At 29.3% G+C, this 27,197-nt stretch overlaps 2 protein-coding genes across 3 annotated transcripts; both read left to right on the top strand.

Moving 5' to 3' along the window:
- The first annotated feature begins 129 nt into the window (after positions 1-129).
- LOC147813833 (iripin-8-like) lies at positions 130-11,771 on the top strand. 2 transcript variants are annotated; one of them, XM_087159414.1, is made up of 4 exons: positions 130-282; positions 6,232-6,493; positions 7,859-8,304; positions 11,152-11,771. In XM_087159414.1, exons 2-4 carry the CDS (start codon positions 6,245-6,247, stop codon positions 11,693-11,695), a joined length of 1,239 nt encoding a protein of 412 aa, XP_087015540.1. In that variant the 5' UTR covers positions 130-282; positions 6,232-6,244; the 3' UTR covers positions 11,696-11,771. The 2 variants fall into 2 exon arrangements, with proteins under 2 accessions (XP_087015540.1, XP_087015539.1); XM_087159413.1 differs by lacking the exon at positions 130-282 and adding an exon at positions 3,069-3,227.
- Positions 1,250-27,042, top strand: LOC147813834 (iripin-8-like). The gene is made up of 4 exons (XM_087159412.1): positions 1,250-1,268; positions 20,873-21,134; positions 23,520-23,965; positions 26,449-27,042. Exons 2-4 carry the CDS (start codon positions 20,886-20,888, stop codon positions 26,999-27,001), a joined length of 1,248 nt encoding a protein of 415 aa, XP_087015538.1. The 5' UTR covers positions 1,250-1,268; positions 20,873-20,885; the 3' UTR covers positions 27,002-27,042.
- The last annotated feature ends 155 nt before the right edge of the window (positions 27,043-27,197 follow it).

Genomic DNA, 27,197 nt, shown 5'->3' on the forward strand with positions numbered 1-27,197 from the left:
CAGTTAGAAGAAGAAGATTGTGACATCAATCACAGGTGAGAAAATACTTCCAAATAGGTTTTTCCACTTGACCTTCAAACAAACAATCAAACAAAGTAGCAATACTTGAATTTTCATGTTTTTCTTGTTTTTTTTTTAATAAAATAAAAACTAACACCTAGATAAATTTATTGAATCGTTTGCAGTCAAGTAATTCTATTCGTTTTGTTTGCAAACCAGCTACGTTCTTTAAGTGTTCTTGTCTACAGATGATTGTTAAGTGTTTCGCTGATTCTTGAAAGGGTAAGAGAATATTCCTCACAATATTTTTAAAATATGTTACGGAAAATTTTTTCTATAATTAATAATTTCACAGTATTAAAAATGGTAAAGAGGGTATTATTATTTCGACAGACTGGTTAGAGTCATGATAATTTTTTACTTATAGTCATGAGTTTCTTTTTCTTTTTTTTTTTGTAAATTTATTTTTTCTGCTTGTTTCAGAGTAAAATCAATTTTTTGATGAAATAAATTATTGAACGAAAAACTGAATTTTCATAAACAAATTTGGAATGACGTCACCCATCCATGGTTTAAATAATGGAAACTATGAACTTGAGACGAAATTGATTAAATATGAATAAAGGAAACTAAATAAAGGTATTCATAATTTCCAATATTACTCGAAATGTTTCTAAAATACTTCAAAATTTCCGTATCTGAATACTTTGTTCGCAAAATCTCAGATTACACTTTGCTCCGCGAAATAAAAATTCTTTCAAAACTAATGAAACTTTCTATCACTTTTTTCAAAAATTTTCGCTATGCATTTTGTCATAAAACGCATGAATGTCGATTTCTGGTATTTTGATGAAGTGAACATGCTCATTCTCAATTCAAATTCCTCTTTTTTTTAACTTCTACACTGTAAAAAATTACGGTAAGAAGAACCCTCACTGAGGTGCTGGTACTTTTTACCCTAACATCTTACGGAACAAAAAAAAATCTGATATACCGTAATTTTTACAGTAAATTACAGTAAAAAGACTTCTTCTTCTTCTTTCAAATCCCCATTTCTAGCCTAGCTAGGCAAGGTTCATGAGATTGTTCACCTTCAAAAAGTCTAAAACAAGTAAGGGTCTTTCAATAAGGTCTTGTTTTAAAAGACCGAGGCAGTCCAGTAGATGAGCCTTTTGTTGCGGAGTCGACATCATTTCAAATTTCGTGACGTCATTTCAAAGTCAACACCCTGCAACGCCGCCAACAGTTGATACAAACATTCCCAATTGGTATGAGTAAAACTTTTTGAGCTACTCTTTTCAGAGAAATCGACTAAATTTTGCTATCTTTTATAGTTAGTGAGATATGAATTTTTAAAACCCCGGAGTTCATTTATAGACACCCTGTATATATATATATATATATATATATATATATATATATATATATATATATATATATATATATATATATATATATATATATATATATATATATATATATATATATATATATATATATATATATATATATATATATATATATATATATATATATATATATATATATATATATATATATATATATATATATATATATATATATATATATATATATATATATATATATATATATATATATATATATATATATATATATATATATATATATATATATATATATATATATATATATACACGATAAAAATTCTTTTAAAAATACTTATTTAACTGATTATTCAAACTAAATTCCTTTTAAAATTTGAGATTAAAAATTTTTTATCTGTAAATAAATATTTTAAATTTATTTAGACATAATCATTGTATGTATTTTTTGACATTTTGAAAAATTTTGACATCTAATCAATTTAATTATTATAAATTGTTATAAATCCTTTAAAGTTTATGCCATAACTCTATTTATGTTAGTCATACCTCTCTATCATACTTAGTCAGACGACATTCAAACAATTTCCCACTCTTTAAAATTGCAAGTAAAAAAAAATTATAATTTAAATGAAAAATAATAAAGTAAACTGATGGCAAGCATTATGGGCTATCAATTATTGTCAACTTGGGTACTTTATTACGTAAAAAAATATAAAAATAATTCTGCGAAAAGCGAGTGAAACTTCCAATATTTTAACTACACATTAAAAACTAAATATAGTGGTAAACTTTAAAACAAATAAGCTTTCTCGGATTTGTATTTCAATTATGGCAATTTTGATTTCATCATGGCAATTTTTTTCCAGTAAATTTGTGTTAAAATATTTTTGAGATGGAGTTTGATTTAAAAAAAAAAAGAAATTCCTTCAGGTTATTACCTTAAATTGATTTGATTTTTAGACTGGGGGTAGGGAGATTTTTTTCAAATTTTACCTACTATAAAGAGTTGGTCATAATCCTTCTGTGCTTGTAATATAAGTCAATAAAGTTTATGCTTATAAATACAAATAGACTCTATGAGAAATGATCATGTGAACGAATGAATCATGAGCAACAGAAACTAGCTCTTCTTGACCTCACGCTAACCTTTTATGTCACCATATTTATATTTAAAAAAAATTTCCTTCTTTGGTTTCCTTCTTTCTTTCTTTTTCTCTTTTTCTCCAAGTTTTAACAGATGGCTGGACAAATCATGAAGTTAAATAGCATCCATTCGAGCATGTTTCGATTTAAAACCCAGTTTCTGCTCCATTTTACCAAAATTAACACAAAAGTTAATATTCTTAAACGTCTTATTTTATAAACCATCTCATAAATTAAAACAGATGTTCTACGATTGAAACAAGAACAGTAAAACAACATTGAAAGATGAAGAAACTATCCTTTCTCTGAATATCATGTATAAAATCATTAACATAAAAAAACAATATTGAAAATATTAACAGTCACCCTTTCTTAGAATGTCTGTTAGCTAGAATTTTAATTACACACTTTGTCGATAAGAAAATCTCCAGTTAGAAGAAGAAGATTGTGACATCAATCACAGGTGAGAAAATACTTCCACATAGGTTTTTCCACTTGACCTTCAAACAAACAATCAAACAAAGTAGCAATACTTGAATTTTCATGTTTTTCTTGTTTTTGTTTTTTTTTTAATAAAATAAAAACTAACTCCTAGATAAATTTATTGAATCGTTTGCAGTCAAGTAATTCTATTCGTTTTCTTTGCAAACCAGCTACTGTTCTTTAAGTGTTCTTGTCTACAGATGATTGTTAAGTGTTTCGTTGATTCTTGAAAGGGTAAGAGAATATTCTTCACAATATTTTTAAAATATGTTACGGAAAATTTTTTCTATAATAAATAATTTCACAGTATTAAAAATGGTAAAGAGGGTATTATTATTTCGACAGACTGGTTAGAGTCATGATAATTTTTTACTTATAGTCATGAGTTTCTTTTTTTTTTTTTTTTTTTGTAAATTTATTTTTTCAGCTTGTTTCAGAGTAAAATCAATTTTTTGATGAAATAAATTATTGAACGAAAAACTGAATTTTCATAAACAAATTTGGAATGACGTCACCCATCCATGGTTTAAATAATGGAAACTATGAACTTGAGACGAAATTGATTAAATATGAATAAAGGAAACTAAATAAAGGTATTCATAATTTCCAAAATTACTCTAAATGTTTCTGAAATACTTCAAAATTTCCGTGTCTGAATACTTTGTTCGCAAAATCTCAGATTACACTTTGCTCCGCGAAATAAAAATTCTTTCAAAACTAATGAAACTTTCTATCACTTTTTTCAAAAATTTTCGCTATGCATTTTGTCATGAAACGCATGAATGTCGATTTCTGGTATTTTGATGAAGTGAACATGCTCATTCTCAATTCAAATTCCTCTTTTTTTTAACTTCTACACTGTAAAAAATTACGGTAAGAAGAACCCTCCCTGAGGTGCTGGTACTTTTTACCCTAACATCTTACGGAACAAAAAAAAATCTGATATACCGTAATTTTTACAGTAAATTACAGTAAAAAGACTTCTTCTTCTTTCAAATCCCCATTTCTAGCCTAGCTAGACAAGGTCCATGAGATTGTTCACCTTCAAAAAGTCTAAAACAAGTAAGGGTCTTTCAATAAGTTCTTGTTTTAAAAGACCGAGGCAGTCCAGTAGATGTTCAGAGAGTGCCTGGACCGAAGAGCACTTGGTACAGAAAAAAAGACTGAATCTCTCTAATTAAATAAATAGCATAAATTTAAGTTAAAATGAATTTTACGGATGATGCACCTTAAGTACTAGTACTTTATACAGTAATTAGAGTTTTCTGCAGTATAACGGGGCAGTTTTACAGGAATAATAAAATTGGGTCTATAAATTAATTATAAAAACCTTTCGATAAAAAAGGGGTAAACATGATATAAAGTTTAAGAGTTTTTGTTTTTATTCATTATTATTATGTAATTATTAAACGTAAACTTTTAAAGTCATTCGATTTATCCATAAAGATATTCGATAAAGTCATTCGATTATGTGGTAAATTATCTGAGGAGAAATTATTTATCCATTTACACCAAGTGACCTTTTAAACATACAGTTCCTCTTTTTAAAAAAAAGGATAAAAGTGGTTACACAAGTGCTTCATTTTCAGGATTTATTTTGTAGTAACATGATCTATCATATAAACAGTATAAATATTTATATTTGGCTCTGAAGCTAAAGCACAGTGCTTTTTGAAAGCTTAATGACAGAAAATGAAAGAACTTAATTAAGGAGCTTTGATGTAAACAAACATGTACTGCTACTTTTTTCATAAATAGACTTTTTTGTGACCGGGCATTAATGTGTTAAAGGTGATGACAACAGTTTTGTTTTAAAATTGTTTATTTGCAGAATGTCATTTATCTAGCAGTATTTATTAACAAACTATGTATGGTTCTTGATAATAATTTTTTTAGCATCAAATAAATTTAGCGCTGCGAAATCACTCCCTTTGATGTTTTTGGAATCATTATCAAAAACTAATTTAAATACAGTACCTATATTAGTGGTCACAAATTATAGATATTAGAGGTCACTAAACCACAAATGAACTATTGTTAATGAGAAAAGCAAAATTAAAAGCTTCAAAAACTGTTTGATTGCGGAGGGAAACTTGGAAAAAGCATCCAAAACTGTTTGATTGTGGAGGAAAACTTGGAAGTGGTTAAATACTTTAAGTATCAGGAATCAAATTGGCTTTGATGTTTTAAGTGCGTCTCCATCAATCATTCATTCTGTCATTATGACATTAAGTTTTACTCTTGCTTAAAGATTGCGTACTGACTGGAATTGAATAATTTTTCACACCATTTATCTTAAATGCTCTTACAATATATTGAGATTTGTGATACGGTACACCGTGTTTTCTACTGTTTTGATTCTCATAATTTTATCTCTATTCTATGAATTGTACTATTTTATTCCGTGTCTTATTGAGGAAACGATATCAATACATATTAATATAAAACGCCAAATTTTAAAAAATTAACATTTTTCCTTTTTTTATAGTAGTTTTATTTATTTATTTTATAAAATAATAGTTTTGCATTTTGTTTTAATATTTTTTCTCGCAATAATAACTAATTTTCTCGCAATAATAAACTAATTTCTGACAGAAAATCTGTCCAACATTTTCTCCTAGATATGTTTAATTTTCTCTTAAGTAGACTCGCTCAAGTTAATATAACTATTTTCATCAAACTATTTCAGAACTAAACTTTTTTTTCAAAGATAAATTTTTTCTAGCTTGCTTTTTTAATGTTACTTAGAACTTATCTCTATTAAGCTCTTCAATTTCATTTGTGGAAAATAACCAAAAACTGAGAGGGAAGTAGTACTCCTTACATCTGCATTCTTTAAAAGCTTGAATCTCAATAATTCTATGGCAAATAAATTCTGCGAACCATGCTCGATGTCTCTTATTTATTTCAATATCTTTAAAAGAATGTTTTTCTTTGAGATAAGAAAAAATATCGTCTCCTCTTTTTTTGCATAGTTTAAAAATAGAGCATTTAAAAAATATAATGCTGGATTATCTCTCCATATGTGTCTGGCCATCAGTCAAAGACATTTACTGTGCGTTTGAAGCATTTCGAAAACAAATAAACTTTCACTTTTTTGTTTTTGTTTCAACTATATTCAAAAAGTCTAAAAATTCACTTTTTTAAAACAGCAATGATTATTATATATTCTCAAATTGACTATAAAATGTTTGTACTTGTTACAGTATTTAGATTAAACTTTTTATCTTTTTTTCAGAGTACCTTCAGAAATGATTCACTGTGTTTGGAAAAAGGTTTTTCTGTTTATCGCATTCAGCGTGATCATCAACACCTCTCATGCAGCTCCTAATAAAATATCCAATAACTTGAAAAAGTTAGCAATAGCTAATAATGATCTTGGTCTGAAACTTTACCAGTTACTAGTCAAAGATACACCTGGGAATGTTTTCTTTTCTCCATTTAGTTTATCAAATGCTATGGGGATGCTCTTTGATGGTGCTGAAGGAAATACTGCTAAAGTAAATATTGTTCAAGTATTTAAGAAATAATATGTACATTTATTCTAAAAAGTGTTATTCTGAATAATTTTTTGTCTAACGAACAAATTTCACCTATTTATAGGAAGTTGACCTACTTAAAAAAATTTCATTCACCAATTTAACGAATTTTCTGAGATTCTGAGGTTAAGAGTAGATTTTGAGGTTTAGATTTTGAGATTATCAAATGAGAATACTTTTTGATGGAGGCAAAGAAAGTACTGCTAAAGTAAAAATACTTTATGAATTTAAGAAATATTGTGTAAATTTAATATAAAAGAAGTATTATTCTGAATAAAGTTTTGCTTAACGAACAGACTTTCTTCTAATTACAGGAAATTCACCTACTTAAATTTTATTCACCAATCGAACTAATTTCTTAGATTTTGAGAATAAGAAATAAAACAATTTTTCTTATTAAAATTATTATTTTTTTAATGAGTTTTTCGCTAAAAGAACTTGAAATGAATCATTGATTTTTCACCAAATGAGAAATTTAAAAAAAAAACTTTGGCTAAACCATTTCAAAAATGTTTAAAAACATGCAGTTAGAGTAAAGAAATAATTTTTTCCAACGTGATCATTTTCTTAACTACGATTTTTGTCTTTGACCCGTGTTCAACTGTATCATTAAATGTTGTGGATGGTCTAATTTTTTTTTATTTATGCATTTTAGAATATAATTTTCATTCGTGCATATTTGTAACTCACGACTAGGAATGGAAAGGGGATTTGTAAAAGGTAAACGAAGCTTTCAGACTGGTTAGGTATTATATAACGCTAAAATCAATCTCTAATCAAAAGGTTTAAAAGTTTAGGAGTCATTTTGGTTTTATGGGGAAAATGCATATTTTTTACCTGTGCCTACTTATCTAATATCGCTTTCTAGGCAAATGGGATACTGCTCTTTTTACGGTTTTTTTGCTCTGAATCAAAAGAAGAAACAAACATCAAGCAAAAGTCGATATTTATTTAAATTTCTTTTATACGTACGCCGGATAAGATGTCTAAAACATTGCTCCACAGACCAGCATAGTATTGAAACTTATGTTATGTTGTACGCTAAATTGATTCAGATTGAACCCAAGTCGATTGAATAAGATTAAAACCAATTCAATTGAATCAATAGCTTCAAAATTATAAAGTTTTCTTATGTAAGTATAAAGACTGTAACTTACTCTTAATAAACCAGTTCTTAATGTCCAATTTTCATCTTTCGGATTTTTTTTTCAGATTAAGTCTTATTTTTACTAGATTTCGTATAAAACTGTTCAATTATTATGTAACCAATACTTTAGAAAAATTATTATATTATTCACGTGATTCTAATATACTTTATTTTTTCAGCAACTCAGATCAGCCCTAGGATATGACACAGCTAATCTGCGCAGTGGGGAAGTTCCATCCGCATTTAATGAATACCTAAACCAAGTTCTTAAAGAGAACCAGCAAAAAGAGCCAGACTACGTTTTAAATCTTGCAAACGAATTGCTAGTATCCAGTGATTATGACGTGAGTTCTAATTATAAGAAAGATGTTAAAGAACAATATCATGCAAACATTAAGGAAGTCAATTTTGCCAAAAATTCTGCTGAAATTGTAAATGATGTAAATAGTTGGGTAAGTAAACAAACTCACGGCAAAATTGATAAACTGTTAAGTGATTTAGACCCTTCAACAGCATTGCTCATACTAAATGCGATTTATTTCAAAGGCAACTGGAAAATTTATTTCGATCAAAAAAAGACAAAACAACAAAAGTTTTACAATGATGGCTTGGATTCTAAAGCAAAGTAAGTTACTTTCGTATGTATGAAATTGTAAAAATATTGCATTTTTTTATTACGTGGAGATTTCCTACTCTTTCTTGCTCCGCTCACCAAGCTCTGTAATTTGCTTTTCATTCATCACAAAGTTCAGAACATTTTATTTTCAAAATAATCAATTATTGCAGCTTTATAAAAGAACTTTTTTTTTAATAGGCCGAGATAGCCTAGTAGGCAAGGCGTAATAAATCATGAAAAATTACTTAAAATAAATCACAAAAACATTACTTAAATTTGCAATAACTTTCGAACAAATTGGAATTTTGAAATAAAAAAGCGTCAAGCTCACAAATAAAAATGACTCTTTAAGCCATCAAATTTTTACTCTGTCGTTGCATTTCAGCTGGCTACAGATCGACCAAATATGACATTTATCTACAAGTTAAATAGTTTATAGTTCTCTTACTAAGTATCAAATATTGAATATTTTTTTATTTCGTCGTGTTCTCCCTGTATTTTTTCTACAGCCCATCATAATTTCAAATTCTTAAACATTTTAGTAAATATATATATATTTTTTTATTTCATCTTATTCCCTCTCCTTCATCAACTCCTAAGACACTTGGTGGCGTAGGCCACTACGATTTTTTAAATATAGAGAGATAATACTTTTTTGATCCATTTTAGCAGTTCAGAAGCATCTTTATATCCCGAATATATTAAATTGCTGAGATTTGGAAATCTAATTAATCTAAGCTCAGCGGAGCGACAGCCCTAGAGGGCCAAGGCCCACTGTGCCCATCTCAGTTTTCTTGACCTTGGGCTCTGGGGGGCAGAAGCAGATGTTTCGGTCAGGTGGTAAGCCGAACGCGAAACCCCCAGTGTTTAGTTCCCAAGCATGCTTGGTACTCATTTATCGACCCACTTAAGGGATGAAAGACTGAGTCAACCCTGCCCAGCCCGAGGATCAAACCAGGGACCTGTGAAATAATACTGACTGTAATTAGTTTTGACATGACTCGAATTAAAAAATTGTCGTTGTCACAACTTATATATAGCTTTCGTGGAGGACTTTTTGATGGAACTAACCAATATTTGCGTTATACGGAGAGGAAAACCTCCCACGGTAAGCCTAACGGCAAGGGATGATTCATGATTCGTCTACCGGTGAATATATTTTACGTGAGCACTGTTGTCGGTGCGAGCCAGGTGAGTAATCAGTTTCGACCGGTCATCGCTGGAATTCGAACCCAGCTCTCCTCATTGATAGGTGAACACTCTATCCCCTGAACCACTACGGCTCAACGGTCACAACTTATGATGATCATATGTTCTCCATTGCTCCTCAAACAAACCAAGAAACGACATTGATGAGATGAGCCAGAGGTTAGAAAAGCCATCTTCCAGTGTGATAAGTACATATAGTGAGCCAGAGGTTTGGAAGGTCTTCTTCTACTTAGTATTAACAAAATAAATGAATATCAACATAATGTATCCCCACTGAAAATAATCTGAAACAAATCTAAAGGTATTTGTCTCGCTCGTTAAGTCTACTTTTTCTAAAAATTAACTAAAGATTTTATTTCAACAGAAAATCTTTAGAATCAATTCTCTAAATTTTCTGCTAAATTCTTACAGGAATTTCCAAAGACTGCCATCTATCATAAGAGGAAAAAAATACAATACTTTTTTTGTGTTAAAGAGACGTGTGGTGCTGCCATCTATAAGTAGATGAAAGTTTCATAATCGAAAAGTCTAGGGACGCTGGAAACTAAAATGAAGGAAATGTTGTGTCAACACCTGGAAGCGAACCCTCGTTTAGCCGGTCATATGATTGACAAATTTGTCCTCTTGGCTAAAGTATGCACCCAGCAGCATGGAACTCAGTGGCTTCATAAGATGTTCCTCACGCTCTTATTCAGAATAAAAATTTCCTAAATTTTATCCGAATATTTCTGATGATAAGATTATTAAAAATCTGCATATTTGAAATAAAGAAAATTAATTTAAGTTGAGGTTTAAATCATCAAAATAATTTCTCTATTTTAAGCAAGATTAGGCTTAAAAAGCTGGTCAAATACATTTGGATTTTATCGTTTACAGAAAATCTCCAGTATGATTTTTTTCCTGTAAAATATAGGCTAAAAAAATAGGATAAATACCTTCAGAATTTATTTTCTTTACAAGGCTTGCAAAATCAGCACGTATACAAATCTTCGTAGATTTTTCTTAAAAAGCTTGTGCTTACACATGAAGGTTAAAAGATATATTTCATTTTACGTTAAAATGTTTGAATTATTTTTTGATTTCTTAATAATTATGTTATGTTTTTATATTTCTTTTTATGTTAAATACATCAAAAAATAAGTAAGAGTATCTCCTAGTATCGTGGAAAATACTATAATTTTAATATCATCAGCTTTATTATAAACTAAAATAGAACGTTTAATCTTTTCATTCGTATTAATTGCATCGGTACTTTTATACTGAAGAAATATTTGAAAGATTAGTTTTATCAAAAAGTCTTCCACAAAGGCAAATTTCTCCCAATACTTGATCAGGGAGTTTCCTTGTCTTTTGGATTGGATTCAAAATTACAAGGTACGAAGTTGAGCATTGGAAGCTGTAGACTCATAATTGGGTCGGCTTTTTAACGACGGTTATAAAATAAAAGATCTGACGAAGTATTTTTAAGAAATTACTTATCTGACGAAATTCTTCATATTTTTTAAGGGGGTCACCTTTTCGTCACAAAATTTGCATCCTTTAACAGTAATAACAATTCATAAATGCGGAATCAAAAAATTAGATTTCATAACTCATATTTTCAAGTTGAAACACTGAAATCAAATTTACTATTTTCTTTTTTCATAGGGAAGTTCCCTTGATGCACATGAAGGCAAAGCTGCCTTATGCCTCAGTTGATGACATAAAAGCCCTGGAATTGCCATACAAAGGAGATAATATCAGCATGATAATTCTTTTACCAGAAAAACATAATGGACTCAAAAGTCTTGAAGACAGTATTACTCAAAAAAAATTCTTACATATACAGAAACAACTGCGTACAGATAAAGTAATAATTACGTTCCCGAAATTCAAAGTTGAATACAAACGAGAAATGGCACCAGACTTCAAGGAATTGGGCGCAAAAGACGTCTTGACTCCTGGACAGGCAGACTTGTCGGGCATAGCCCCAACGAATATGCTTTACGTCAATAGAATTATCCATAAAGCAGCTATTGAAGTAAATGAAGAAGGAAGCGAAGCGGCAGCTGCAACAGGTGTTGAAATTGTACCTTCTTCATTTCCGCCTCCACCTACACTAGAGTTTACAGCAGATCACCCTTTCATGTATGCTATTATTGATAAAAGGAATGGCATGATATTGTTTTTAGGACGTGTTACTGAATTGTGAACAATTATTTTTATAAAATAAAGTACTTGGTTTCACATTTCTAATTATCATTAAATAAACAGAATTTGTGATCAAATACATTCAGATTTCATTTATTCATCTATACTTCTACTGAACTTTCTTGTTATACCTTAACACAAAAAGAATGAAATAAAACATTCAAAAACATTATATTTATGCGAACAAGTAGAAAAAGTAGAAAATAATGGCGAAAAAGTAGAAAATAATTTCATATTTGTCAGTCCTAAATCGCAGGACTTTCGGAAAACGTGTGGAGAATGTTTGGAGTTTTCTGCGCCAACGATTTTCTTTTTCGGTATGACAAAAATATAATTATTTTCTTCTTTTTTTAGATCTACTTCAAAAAATTAGTTTTTTTAGTTATTTTTTTTTCTTTTGAGTGTCTTTTACTTTGTTTAAGCTGGAAAGTTCTTGAAATGGTGATGTTTATATTCAAATACTTTCAGACTTTATTCATTGACCTATATTTTTACTCTACTTTTTATGATACTTTAGCACAAAAATAATGAAATAAAAAATTCGAAACCAAATAAGAAATTCAAAGAAATTTAAAACCCAAAAAATTCAGAATCAAGTGAACTAACTGCCTCAACGTGATCAAAGGCAAGTAGCCATCAGTGAGATATTTTTGTTTTAAGCAGAAATTGTGGGTTAATATGGGTAAGTGTAAGAATGTGACGGAGTGGTAAAAAGGGACAATTGTCTTTGGCTATGCCCGTGGTCATAAGGTGAATGAAGTTGTTGAATTTGTTATAGCATTTCGATGCGGACTGCTTAACGTGTCTACAGGCAGTGGTGTGATGCACGTGTTCACGAAAGAAGACGTCAGAGCTGTGGTTGGAAAAATATCCTGCATAAGAGGGATCAGAGACGTGTTTTACGATTTGTCAATCAAAATTACGTCCAAACTCGACTAGAATTGCTTCTGTTAGTGAATGAAAGTGCATCCCAAACTGTTCGCAAGAGAAAATTGCGACGGGAGCTGCATACAATAAATATTTCGAGTCGAACACCTCAAGGCCATTGCTCACACAGGTTAATAAAGCTATGAGAGTTCAGTGGGCTGGAAGTCACCGAACGTGGACTGTTGCTGACTGGTGGAATATAATATGGTCTGACGGATCACATTCTTGCATCACATTCTTGCCTTTATTCAAATGACGCACATCGTCGAGTGCAACAAGAACTAGATGAAGCATTTCATCCTGACTGTGTGCAAGGTCAGGTTCAAGCCGGGGGTGGGTCTGTCATGTTTTGGTGGTGTTTTTCTTATTAGGGGTTGAACCCTCTCACTGAGGTGGCTACTAACATGTACCAACATGTTTATTTGAACATTCTGGATGATCAGGTTTTATCTTTCAGTCAACATCGTCATGAAGAGCATGCTGTTGATGCCCATCTTTTTCATGAGGACCACAGCAAAGTTCATCTGGCTGAAAGAATGTCCAATTTGTTTTATGAACACTAAGTCGTTTAATTACATCTCGACTGGCCTGAAAAATTACCTTACTTGAACCCCAATGAAAATTGGTGGGACATGTTGGAACAACGGGTAAACCGCCGAATTCAGAAAATATCCGGTTTGACTCTTGCTTCTCGACCAAAGAGATTTTCAGGGGGTGAGCTGAAAAATGATTGTATATAGATACTCGCCTGCTGATCTCATATATATATATATATATATATATATATATATATATATATATATATATATATATATATATATATATATATATATATATATATATATATATATATATATATATATATATATATATATATATATATATATATATATATATATATATTACAAAACGCCTACTAAGGATCTTTCTTAGGCAGGAAAACAGAAAACATTTTACTCTTTCTATAATAACATACAGAGAATTGAATTATATTATTTATTTGATTGGAAATTTCTTCATTTATTCCATATAATATTAATTAATTAATTAATATTTTTTAATGATATTTGTATAATTTTGTTCATAGAAATATATTTTATATAATTAAGTTACCTTATTTTAAATTTTAGGGTTGAAAGTACTTTTAAAACTGCAACTTTTAAAAACCTTACTTTGAGAAATATGTTAGGAAAACTTACGATTTTAAACGTTAAAATTAAAATAGTAAGTTCAGTTGTAAGTTTAAGTTGTAATAGTAAGTAGGAAATTAAAATTGTAAGTAAGTAAGTAATTGTATGTAAATTTGTAAAACTGCATGAAATAGTTAACTCAATAAAACATGTTTCATTTGAAGGAAATAGAACAAAATTTATTCCATAATTAGTTACTCAAATAACGAAATTCAGGACGAGGAATTTTTCGTAGGTTAACATGGAGTGAATAAATTCGGTTTTCTGTGTGTAAGAGACTCTAAAGAGAGGCTATATTAATCCCACCAATTCAAGTTTTTTGTCATATACTCTGGTCAAAGAGGAAATTGATAACAGGCACAACATAAAAAATTAAGGAAAAACTTACAAAATATTAAGAAGCGAATAAAAAGAGAGGATACCAAAATTGTTTTTAAATTATTTATTTAACTGATTCTTCAAACTAAATTCCTTTTAAAATTTCAGATTAATAATTTTTTATCAGTAAATAAATATTTTAAATTTATTTAGACATAATTATTGTATGTATTTTTTGACATTTTGAAAAATTTTGACATCTAATCATCTTAATTATTATAAATTGTTATAAATCCTTTACAGTTTATGCCATAACTCTATTTATGTTAGTCATACCTCTCTATCATATTTAGTCAGACGACATTCAAACAATTTCCCACTCTTTGAAATCGCAAGTAAAAAAAAAATTTATAATTTAAATGAAAAATAATAAAGTAAACTGATGGCAAGCATTATGGGCTATCAATTATTGTCAACTTGGGTACTTTATTACGTAAAAAAATTTAAAAATAATTCTGCGGAAAGTGAGTGAAACTTCCAATATTTTAACTACACATTAAAAACTAAATATAGTGGTAAACTTTAAAACAAATAAACTTTCTCGGATTTGTATTTCAATTATGGCAATTTTGATTTCATCATAGCAATTTTTTTCCAGTAAATTTGTGTCAAAATATTTTTGAGATGGAGTTTGATTTAAAAAGAAAAGAAATTCCTTCAGGTTATTACCTTAAATTGATTTGATTTTTAGACTGGAGGTAGGGAGATTTTTTTCAAATTTTACCTACTATAAAGAGTTGGTCATAATCCTTCTGTGCTTGTAATATGAGTTCATAAAGTTTATGCTTATAAATACAAATAGACTCTATGAGAAATGATCGAGTGAACGAATAAATCATGAACAACAGAAACTCCCCATAGCTCTTCTTGATGTTACTCATATTAATATTTAAAAAAATTATCCTTCTTTGGTTTCCTTCCTTCTTTTTGTTTCTCTTTTTCTAATTTCTAAAGTTATCAACAGATGGCTGGACAAATCGTAAAGTTAAATAGGGAAGTTTAGATTTAAAACCGAAGTTTCTGCTCCAGTTTGCCAAAAATAACACAAAAGTTAACATTCTTAAACGTCTTATTTTATAAACCATCTCATAAATTAAAGTAGATGTTCTACGATTAAAAAAGAACAGTAAAACAACATTGAATGATGAAGAAAATATCCTTTCTTTAATATTAAATCATTAACATAGAAAAACAATATTGAAAATCTTAACAGTTCTTAGAATTTCTGTTAGCTAGAATTTTAATTACACACGATGTCGACAACAAAATCTCCAGTTAGTAGAAGAAGATTGTGACATCAATCACAGGTGAGAAAATACTTCCACATAGGTTTTTCCACTTGACCTTCAAACAAACAATCAAACAAAGTAGCAATACTTGAATTTTCATGCTTTTCTTTTTCTAATAAAATAAAAATTACCACCTAGATAAAATGAAGGATCGTTTGTAGTTAAGTAATTCTATTCGTTTCGTTTACAAACCAACTACTGTTCTTTAAGTGTACTTGTCTGCTGATGGTTGTTAAGTTTTTGGTTGATTTTCGAAAGGGTAAGAGAATATTCTTTACGATATTTTCAAAATACGTTACGGGAAATTTTTTCTTCTACAATTGATAATTTTACAGAATTAAAGATGGTAAAGAGGGTATTAATATTTCAGCAGACTGATTAGAGTCATGATGATTTTTTACTTCGCCATAAGTTCTTCGCCATAAGATGATTTTTTACTTCGCCATAAGTTCTTTTTATTTTTTTTTGTAAATTTATTTTTGCAGTTTGTTTCAGAGTAAAATTAATTATTTGATGAAATAAATTATTGAACGAAAAACTGAATTTTCATAAAGTAAGATAGAATGATGATACCCATCCATGGTTTAAATGATGAAAGCTATGAACTTGAGACGAAATTAATATTGAATTCCTAAATGTGAGGGAATTAAATAAAGGTATTCATTATTTCCAAAATTACTCGAAATGTTTTTAAAATACTTCGAAATTTTCGTATCTGATTACTTTGTTCGCCAAATCTTTGATCACACTTTGCTTCGCGAAAGAAAAATTCTTTCAAAATTAATGAAACTTTCTATGACATATTTCACATATTTCAAAAATTTTCGCTATGCATTTTGTCAGGAAACGCATGATTATCGATTTTTGGTATTTTGATGAATAGGACATGCGCATTCTTAATTCAAATCCCCCCTTTTTTTAAACTTCTACTCTGTAAAAAATTAAGGTAAAGAGAACCAGCACCCAGGGACGGGTACTTTTTATCGGAATATGTTACAGAACAAAAAAAAATCTGATTTACCGTAATTTTTACAGCAATTACCGTAAAAAGACTGAATCAATATAATTAAATAAATAGCATAAATTTGCGTTAAAATGGATTTTAAGGATGTACCAGTACTTTATACATTAATTTGACCTGGAGTTTTTTTGCAGTATAACGGGGCAGTTTTATAGAAATAATAAAATTGGGTCAATAAGTTATAAAACTTTCGATAAAAAAAGGTAAACATGATATAAAGTTTAAGAATTTTTCTTTTTATTCATTATTATTGGGCGCTAAAATGTAAACTTTTAAGGTCATTCGATTTAGCCGAACAGGCTACAGGTTATTACTCTGTATCTAGATTAAATGTGGTAAATTATCTGAAGTAAAATTATTTATCCATTTACACCAAGTGATTTTTAAAAATACGGTTCCTTTTTTTCGAAAAAAATGATAAAAGTGATTACTCCAGTGCGTTACACATTTTCAGGATATTTTTTGTAGTGACATGATCTATGATATTAATAATATAAATATTTATATTTGGCTCTGAAGCCAAAGCACAGTGCTTTCTTAAAGCTTAATGACAGGAAAGGAAAGGACTTAATTAAAGAGCTTTGATACAAACAAACATGTACTGCTACTTTTTTTCATTAATAGACTTTTTTTTAGACCGGGCATTAATGTGTTGTGTTAAAGGTGATAACAAATGTTTTATCTTAAAATTATTTATTTGCAGATTGTCATTTATCTAGCATTATTTATTAACAAACTATGTATGGTTCTTGATGATTACTTTTTTTAGCGTCAAACAAACTCCAAAATCACTCCCTTTGATGAATATTTTTGAAATCCTTATCAAAAATTAATTTAAACACAGTACGTACATTAGAGGTCACAAATTATATACATTAGAGGTCACAATTTACATATATTAGAGGTCACTAAACCACAAATGAACTATTGTTAATGAGAAAATCAAAACCATCAAAAACTGTTTGATTGCGACGGAAAACTTGGAAGTGGTTAAATACTTTAGTTTTCGCCAATCATTGATGTTTTAATTCCGTCTTCATCAATCATTCGTTCCGTCATCATGGCATTAAGTTTTACTCTTGTATAAGATAAAGTTGAATGACAAGGAATTTAATTAATATGCAATACAGTAAATAAGCGAAGAGATATTTTATAAAAGTATTTAATGAAAAATAATACCAGCGAAATATATGTTTTTGCGAAGCGTTCTATTTACATCTCTGAATGTTGCCACCTTTTTATATGAAAGTTAAACTATTCTCTGCTATAATAAAATTAGACTTATGCGAACCTTACACTTGCTTATAGATTACGTACTGACTGGAATTGGGAATAATTTTTAACACCATTTTTCACAAATTTTCTTACACTATATTCGCGATCGCAACGCTCGAGTACGCCGTCTAGCGGGAGCCTGTAAATATCGGACATTAATTTATCACGTTTTCATTTAGTTCCATCGAAATCATTGACTGAATCAGACTCCATTTTTAGCAGCAAATAAGAAACGAAATTTCCCTAAGGAAAAGGCCGAAGAACTTGAAAAAAATCTCCAGAATATTAGTAAATCTTTCAGGAACAGAACACGCCAAACATTTGAAGAAAAATTCCTCAATAATTTTTCATTTCTATTATCAACATACTTGCAACTGATGACTTCCGATTTCGGATACTGTTACAGATGTGTGTATTAAGGTAAAATGCATTTCTTCTGTCTTCAATTCATTACGAATTAAAGTGAAGTCAACATTGCTTTCGTCATTCCAGTGAATAAATATGAATTCAGAACATACAGAATTGTAATAGTTATAACATATTCTTCTTCGTTATAGAATAGTATATATTTCTGTATCCATATAATTTGGAAAACAACAATAAAAAATTATCCAAGTTACTTGAAATAGTGCCATTTGTGCTGATTCTTAATTAATTTTAATCGCTTTCTTGGTAAGTATTTTTTAGTTTTGAAAGAATAAGTTCAACTAGAATTCAGCTATTCTGTTTTTAGCTACATATTCAATTTCATATCTATTATAAAATTTTGCTGTGTAGTATGTTATCTAAAAGTAATGAAGGGATAAACTATGTATCTATTATTTGAGAATAAAGTTTTCAAACAAGGAACTTATCATTTTGGAATTCTCCGGGAATTATAAATCAGGTAAGTGCAATGATTTTTACAATAAAAAATTTGACTGTAAATATTTTTTTTTCATTTGATGATGGTTCTCTACAGAATGGTTTTTTACGTCTGATTAAGAACTATAAGAATAATAAAAAAAGAAACAATATGAAAGTTTTTATTTCAATGTAAAGAATTTTTGAAATCGTTTTTTTATCCTAAGAATTCTTTATTTTCCGTTTTTTAGTTTATAATTTTTTGATAAAAATTGTTCTCAAAATACTTTTTTTGAAAAATTAAATGGTATAACATTATGTGTTTATGTATACTTCTTGTATATTCCAATGTTTGAAGTAATATGATTCAGAAAAGTATGGAATAAAAATTCGGTACTTACTTATTAACGCCACCGCCGCTACAGATTTGGCGGTTTTTAAGTGCCGCTAATCTACACTTAAAATTTTTGCGACAATTCATAAAATAAAACACTTTATTTAAAATCAAAGTAGTCAATCGGATTTCGGTGGAAAATGAGCCGATATAGAGTTTAGCAAAGATTCAAAACAATCATATCGCCATATGAACTCTGATAAATAAGATTCCAAATGAAATAACATTTCCGAAACGTACGTTTACCAAGATAAAGTTTTATGTTGTGGGAATTGGTACATTTTCGTTTTTTCGGTAAAATATTTCCCTCCTAAAAAAATACAATTGCATCTTGTTTTGTTTTTGGCAAATCCCAAAGACGAATTTTTGTAGCACTAAAAATGGCGACAAAAAAGAATTGTTCATTTGTTTTTGTTTCGTCAGCATTCTTTATTTTACGTTTCTTAGTTTCTAAATAATGATTTTTATTGAAACTTGAAATTTTTTGATAAAAATTGTAGTCAGAAGACTTTGTTTACAAAATTAAATTTCATAAAATTATGAGGCTTATGTATACTTTTTGTTCATTTTAATTTTTGAAGTAATATGATTCTTAAAACTTTAGAATGTAAAGTTTAAATGGGCCTTTCATGTTATATCATTAAATTTAGTAAAACTATTTCTCGGGCATTAGGTTTTAACTCTTATAAGAATATACATATTTTTTTCTGTTAATGTACAAATTTTTTTCCGATGTGTTTTGGATATTCCTTCTCTAATAAAAAGAGATACCATTTTGTTTTCGTTTGCATAAGAAAGAATATCAAGCATTTTTCTTTTTTAAATTTAATTAGTCACAATAAAGAAGGAACGTTGCAATGCTACATGCTACATTAACGACGTCTCTAGAGTAACTGAATGAAATCGCAGGTATGCGTCTCATACAACAACGCCCCCTATAGTTCGTTGCGATCGCGAATTGAGATGCGTAATTACAATACACCTTGCTTTGTTTTCCACTGTTTTGATACTCATAATTTTATCGTTATTCTATAAATTGCTCGATTTTATTCCGTCTCTAATTGACGAAACGATATCAATATATATAAATATAAAATACCACGTTTAAAAAAATTAACATTTTTCCATTTTTTTTAATAATAGTTTGTAGTTTTTTATAAAATAACAGTTTTCCATTTTTTTTAAAATATTTTTTCTCTCCATAAACTAATTTTTGACAGAAAAACTGCGCAACGTTTTATCTTAAATATTTCTAATTTTCTCTTAAATAGACTCGCTCATATTAATATAACTATTTTCATCTAACTTCTTCAGACTGAACTTTTTTTTTCACGATAATTTTTTTCTAGTTTTTTTTTTTAATTTCACTTAGTACTTATCTCTGTTAAGCTCTTCAATTTCATTTGTGGAAAATAACCAAAAACTGAGAGGGTTGTAGAACTCTTTAACTTACATCTGCATTCTTTAAAAGCTTAAATCTCAATAATTCTATGGCAAATAAATTCTACGAACCATGCTCGATGTCTCTTATTTATTTCAATATCTTTAAAAGAATGTTTTTCTTTGAGATAAAAAGAGATATCGTTACCTCTTTTTTACATAATTTAAAAGTAGAACATTTAAAAAATATAATACTGCATTATCTCTCCCTATGTTTCTGGCCATCAGTTAAAGCCATTTACTGCGCGTTTGAAGCATATCGAAAGCAAATAAACTTTTTCTTTTTTGTTTTTGTTTCAACTATGTTCAAAAAGTCTAAAAATTGATTTTTTTGAAACTACAATGCATACGTTCTCAAATTATATATAAAATGTTTGGACTCGTTAGGGTATTTAGATTAAACTTTTTATCTTTTTTTCAGTGTACCTTCAGAAATGATTCACAGTGTTTGGAAAAATGTTTTTCTATTTATCGCATTCAGCGTGATCGTCAACACCTCTCATGGAGCTCCTAATAAAATATCCAATAACTTGAAAAAGTTAGCAATAGCTAATAATGATCTTGGTCTGAAACTTTACCAGATACTAGTCAAAGATACACCTGGGAATGTTTTCTTTTCTCCATTTAGTTTATCAAATGCTATGGGGATGCTCTTTGATGGAGCTGAAGGAAATACTGCTAAAGTAAATATAGTTCAAGTATTTAAGAAATAATGCGTACATTTAATCTAAAAAAAGTGTTATTCTGAATAACTTTTAGTCTAATGAACAGACTTTCACTTATTTACAGGAAGATGACCAAGTTAACAAAATTTCATTCTCCAATTTAACCAATTTTTTGAGATTCTGAGGTTAAGAGTAGATTTTGAGGTTTAGATTTTGAGATTATCAAATGTTATGGGAATACTTCTTGATGGAGGCAAAGAAAGTACTGAAGTAAAAATACTTCATGTAGTTAAGAAATGATGAGTAAATTTAATATTAAAAAAAAGTGCTATTCTGAATAACGTTTTGTCTAATAAACAGACTTTCTCCTACTTTCAGGAAGTTCACCCACTTAAGTTTTAATCACCAATTAAAATAATTTCTTATATTTTGTGGTTAAGAAATAAAACAATTTTTCTAACGCTAGGAAAATTATTTTTTTTTTAACAAAATGTGTTTTTTACTAAAACTTTAAATGAATCATTGATTTTTCACCAAATGAGAAATTTAAAAAAACTTCATCATTCCTTCATCAAAAACTTCAACTTCATCAAAACTTCATCAAAATCATTTAAAAATACTTAAAAACATGCAGTTAGAATAAAAAAATAATTTTTTCCAACATAATGATTTTCTAAACTGCAACTTTTGTCTTTGACCCGTGTTCAACTGTATCATTAAAAGTTGTGAATGGTCTAATTTTTTTATTTATGCATTTTAGAATATAATTTTCAGTGGTGCATATATGTAACTTATGACTAGGAATAGAAAGGGGATTTGTAAAAGGTAAACGAAGCTTTCAGACAGGTTAGATATTATTTAATGCTAAAATCAATCTCTAATCAAAAGTTTGGGAGTCATTTAGGTTTTGTGGAAAAAATGCAGATTTTTTACGTATGCCTACTTATGCATCTTATATCGCTTTCTAGACAAATGGGATACTGTTTTTTACGTAATTTTTTGCGCTGAATCAAGGAAAAAAATAAACACCAAAACAAAGTCGATTTTTATTTAAAGTTCTTTTATGATTACGCCGGATAAGATGTCTTAAACATTGCTTTACAGACCATCATAGTATTGAATCCTATATTATGTTATACGCTAAATTTAATGAGATTAAACCCAAGTCAATTGAATGAGATCAAAACCAATTCATTTGAATCAATTGCTCAGAAATTATAAGTTTTGTAAAGTTTTTTTATGTAAGTATAAAGTACACTTTTCACTGTAACATATGGTTCTTACTCTTAATAAACCAGTTCTTAATGACCAATTTGTTGGTAATCACGCACTGATGGTATAAAAGTTAGCAGAGAAAATATTGCTTATCTTTGGTTGGTGTATGGTCACATGTGCTCGTTTTCACTTGTGCTTACTTCAATAGTGCTGTCATACCTGGTTCGACTTACTCAAGCAATTAAGGCATAATTAATTCAGTAAAAAGTTTTACTTTTAAAAAATGAGTTTATTATTAAATAAACATAATTTGCAAGTAAGCGAGGTAGTGCTCTTAACAAGAAGGATAGATGAGTAGTTAGGTGAAAATAAAAGTTATACATTTCACAATTAAGCAGCGCTATCCAGTGACAAAAATAATAAAAAGTGAATTATTGAATTGAAAGATTAGTGATGAAATATACACCGAAGAGCCATTACATTCTGACCACCCTGCTAATAACATGTAGGACCACCTTTAGCCCTCAAAACTGCTAGCACTCGCCGTGGCATTGATTCCACAAGATGCTGATAGGTAGTCTGAGGTATCTGGCACCAAGCGCTCACCAACTGGTCCTGCAATTCCCTCACATTGCAAGGGGGTAGCGTGGCAGCACGAATTTGGTTTTCCAAGTAGGACCACAAATGCTCTATTGGATTAAGGTCAGGTGAATTTGGGGGACAAGTCATGACTTGAAAGTCACTGGAATGTTCCTCGAACCAATCCATGACGATTCGATCCTTATGACATGGTGCATTATCCTGTTGGTAAACACCATCCCCAGCAGGAAAAACTGTTGCCATGAATTGGTGAACCTGGTGTGCAACTATGTTCAAGTAGCTTACAGACATCAGGGATTGTTCTATGAGGATTATGGGTCCTAATGTGCCCCACGAAAACATTGTTCCTGGGCGAGAAACCATGGAAACCTGGGCGAGCCCATTGCTATATATGGAGGGTGGTCATAATGTAATGGCTCTTCGGTGTATATATTTTATGACAAAATTTCCATCTTTTGTAAAAAAAAAATTCAGATTAAGTCTTTTTTTTACTAGATTTCGTATCAAACTGTTCAATTATTATGTAACCAATACTCTAAATAAATTATTCAATTATTCACGAGATTCTAATATACTTTATTTTTTCAGCAACTCAGGTCAGTCCTAGGATATGACGCGGCTAATCTGCGCAGTGGGGAAGTTCCATCGGCATTTAATGAATACCTAAACCAAGTTCTTCTTACAAACAAGCAAAGAAAACCAGACTACGTTTTAAATCTCGCAAACGAATTGCTAGTATCCAGTGATTATGACGTGAGTTCTAATTATAAGAAAGATGTTAAAGAACAATATCATGCAAGCATTAAGGAAGTCAATTTTGAGAAAAATTCTGCTCAAATTGTAAATGATGTAAATAGTTGGGTAAGCAAACAAACTCACGGCAAAATTGATAAACTGTTAAGTGATTTAGACCCTTCAACAGTATTGCTCATACTAAATGCTATTTACTTCAAAGGCAACTGGAAAATTTATTTCGATCAAAAGAGGACGAAACAACAGAAGTTTTACAATAATGGCTTGGATTCTAAAGCAAAGTAAGTTACTTTCGTATGTATGAAATTGTAAAAATATTGTATTTTTTTATTACTTGGAGATTTGCTACTCTTTCTTGTTCCGCTCACCCACCTCCGTAATTGCTTCTCCTTCATCACAAAGTTCAGAGCATTTTATTTTCAAAATAATCAATAATTGCAGCTTTAAAAAAAAACCTTTTTTAATAGGCCGAGGTAACCTGTTAGGTAAGGCGTAATAAATCACGAAAAATTACTTAAATTTGCAATAACTTTCGAATAAATTGGAATTTTGGAATAAAATATGCGTCAAGCTCTCAAAGAAAAATGACTCGGTAAACCCATCAAATTTTAACTCTGTCGTTGCATTTCAGTGGGCTACAGATCGATCAAATATGACATTTATCTACAAGTTAAACAGTTTATAGTTCTCTTACTAAGTATCGAATATTGAATATTTTTTTATTTCTTATATATATATATATATATATATATATATATATATATATATATATATATATATATATATATATATATATATATATATATATATATACGGCAAAATAAATAAATACAAAAAAACACGAGGAAAATTAAGAAAAATAATAAGTTTCCTTTATTGCGCATAAGCTGCAAGTAAATAGAACTCATAAGTTCAAAATGAAGATAAAACAGAGGAAAATTACAGACATATGAAAAAAAAAGGGGGATAATAACAAAAAAAATAACAAACAACTGGAGAGGGGGAAAAAATCCGAAAAAAAAGATAAATTTTTTTTTTAAAAAATCCGGAAAATAAAAGATATAATCTTATCATCAGCCCACACGATTATATCCGCAAAAAGAGTGCTTTCTAATATTGTATCAATATAGCCAAAGCAAAATATATCAATACAATAGTGTGAGGAGCACTCAAAAAATTTTTACACAAATTATAGCAAATAAAATAGAACACAATAAGTAAAAATAACACGTAAAAACAGAAAATAAAATATGAAGAAAAAACAAAATAAAACATTAAACATAATCTATAAAGCGAGTAGTGAATTCAAATGAACTTACATGAACTTACATGAAATATTTTGAATCATTTTTCAAAAATGATTCAAAATATTTTCGTAACAAGATTGACAGATTGCAAAATAGGAAAACAAAAGCGCAAATTGAGCGTAACTAGAGGAGTTTTGTTTTAAAGTGCGTTCTTACTGCATTACTGAAGTGCGTTTGATTTGTTAGTTACCAAGGATGGGCCCGAAAATAGATGTGCGCAAGTTAATATTATACTAGATAATTTAAAGAAGTTGACTATAAATAATTTTAGAAAATAAATATTTAGTTAAAAAAATATATAAAATTGAAAGAAAGAAACATGAATTGCCTGTTTTGCACATAATTTTAGCCCCGGATTTGCCCGAAATGGATTTGCACATGGAAAAATTATATAAATTAACAAATAAATCTCTTTAACAAATAATTTTTGCAACGGATTTGCCCGAAATGGATTTGCATATGGAAAAATTGCATAAATTAACAAAGAAATTTATTAGTAAATAACTTTACCCACGCATTTGCCCGAAATGGATTTGCACATGGAAAAATTATATAAATTAACAAAGAAAAAAATTTTCATTAAATAATTTTAGCCCCGGATTTGCCTGAAATGAATCTGCACATGGAAAAATTTTATAAATTAATAAGATTAATAAGCTTTATAGATTATGTTTTATGTTTTATTCTGCTTTTTCTTTATATTTTATTTTCTGTGTTTACGTGTTATTTTTACTTATTGTGTTCTATTTTATGTTTTGTAATTTTTGTAGAAATTCTTTGAGTGCTCCTCACTCTATTGTATTAATATATTTTGCTTTGGCTATATTGATACAATATTAGAAAGCGCTCTTTTTGCGGATATAATCGTGTGGGCTGATGAAAAGATTATATCTTTTATTTTCTGGATTTTTTAAAAAATTTTATCCTTTTTTTCGGATTTTTATTTTTTTTATTTTTTCTCTCCAGTTGTTTGTTATTTTTTTTATTATTATTATTTCCCCCTTTTTTCATATGTCTGTAATTTTCCTTTGTTTCATTTTCATTTTGAACTTATCTTATGAGTTCTATTTACTTGCAGCTTACGCGCAATAAATCATCAAAAAGTCCTCCACGAAGACAAATTTCTCCCAATACTTGATCCAGGAGATTCTGTGTCTTTTGGATTGAGTTCAAAATTGCAAGGCTACGAAGTTAAAAATTGGAAGTTGTAGACTCATAATTGGGTCTACTGTTTAACGACGATGAAAAAATAAAATATCTGAGGAAATATCTTTAAAAATTACTTATCTGACGAAATTCCTCATATATATTTAGGCGGGGTAACTTTTTGTTACAAAATTTGCATCCTTTAACAGTAATAACAATACATAATTGCGCAATCAAAAAATTCGATTTCCATATCTCATATTTTCAAGATGTAACACTGAAACCAAATCTGTGACTTTCTTTTTTCATAGGGAAGTTCCCTTGATGCACATGACCGCAAAGCTGCCTTATGCCTCAGTTGATGACATAAAAGCCCTGGAATTGCCATACAAAGGAGATAATATCAGCATGATAATTCTTTTACCGGAAGAACATAATGGACTCAAAAGTCTTGAAGACAGTATTACTCAAGAAAAATTCTTACACATACAGAAACAACTGCGTACAGATAAAGTAATAATTACGTTCCCGAAGTTCAAAGTTGAATACAAACGAGAAATGGCACCAGACTTCAAGGAATTGGGTGCAAAAGACGTCTTGACCCCTGGACAGGCAGACTTGTCGGGTATAGCCCCAACGAATATGCTTTATGTCAATAGAATTATCCATAAAGCAGCTATTGAAGTAAATGAAGAAGGAAGCGAAGCGGCAGCTGCCACAGGTATTGGACTTGTACCTTTTTCATTACCTTTAGCACCGCCTCCACCTCCACCAGAGTTCACCGCGGATCACCCTTTCATGTATGCCATTACAGATAAAAGGAATGGTATGATATTGTTTTTAGGCCGTGTGACTGAATTATGAACAATGCTTTTTTTTTTAAATAAAGAACGTACTTGGTTCAGCATTTCTTATTATTAATAAATAAATAAAAATTATGCTCAAATACATTCAGATTTCATTTATTAATCTATATTTCTACTATGCTTTTTCAGTTTAACTAAACTCAAAAAGAATGAAATAGAATCAAATCAAAACCATTATATTTATGTGAACTAAG

This window comes from Parasteatoda tepidariorum, chromosome 3, assembly GCF_982258835.1.
Source record: "Parasteatoda tepidariorum strain Cologne lab strain chromosome 3, Ptep-v5.0, whole genome shotgun sequence".
Lineage (NCBI taxonomy): Eukaryota > Metazoa > Arthropoda > Arachnida > Araneae > Theridiidae > Parasteatoda > Parasteatoda tepidariorum.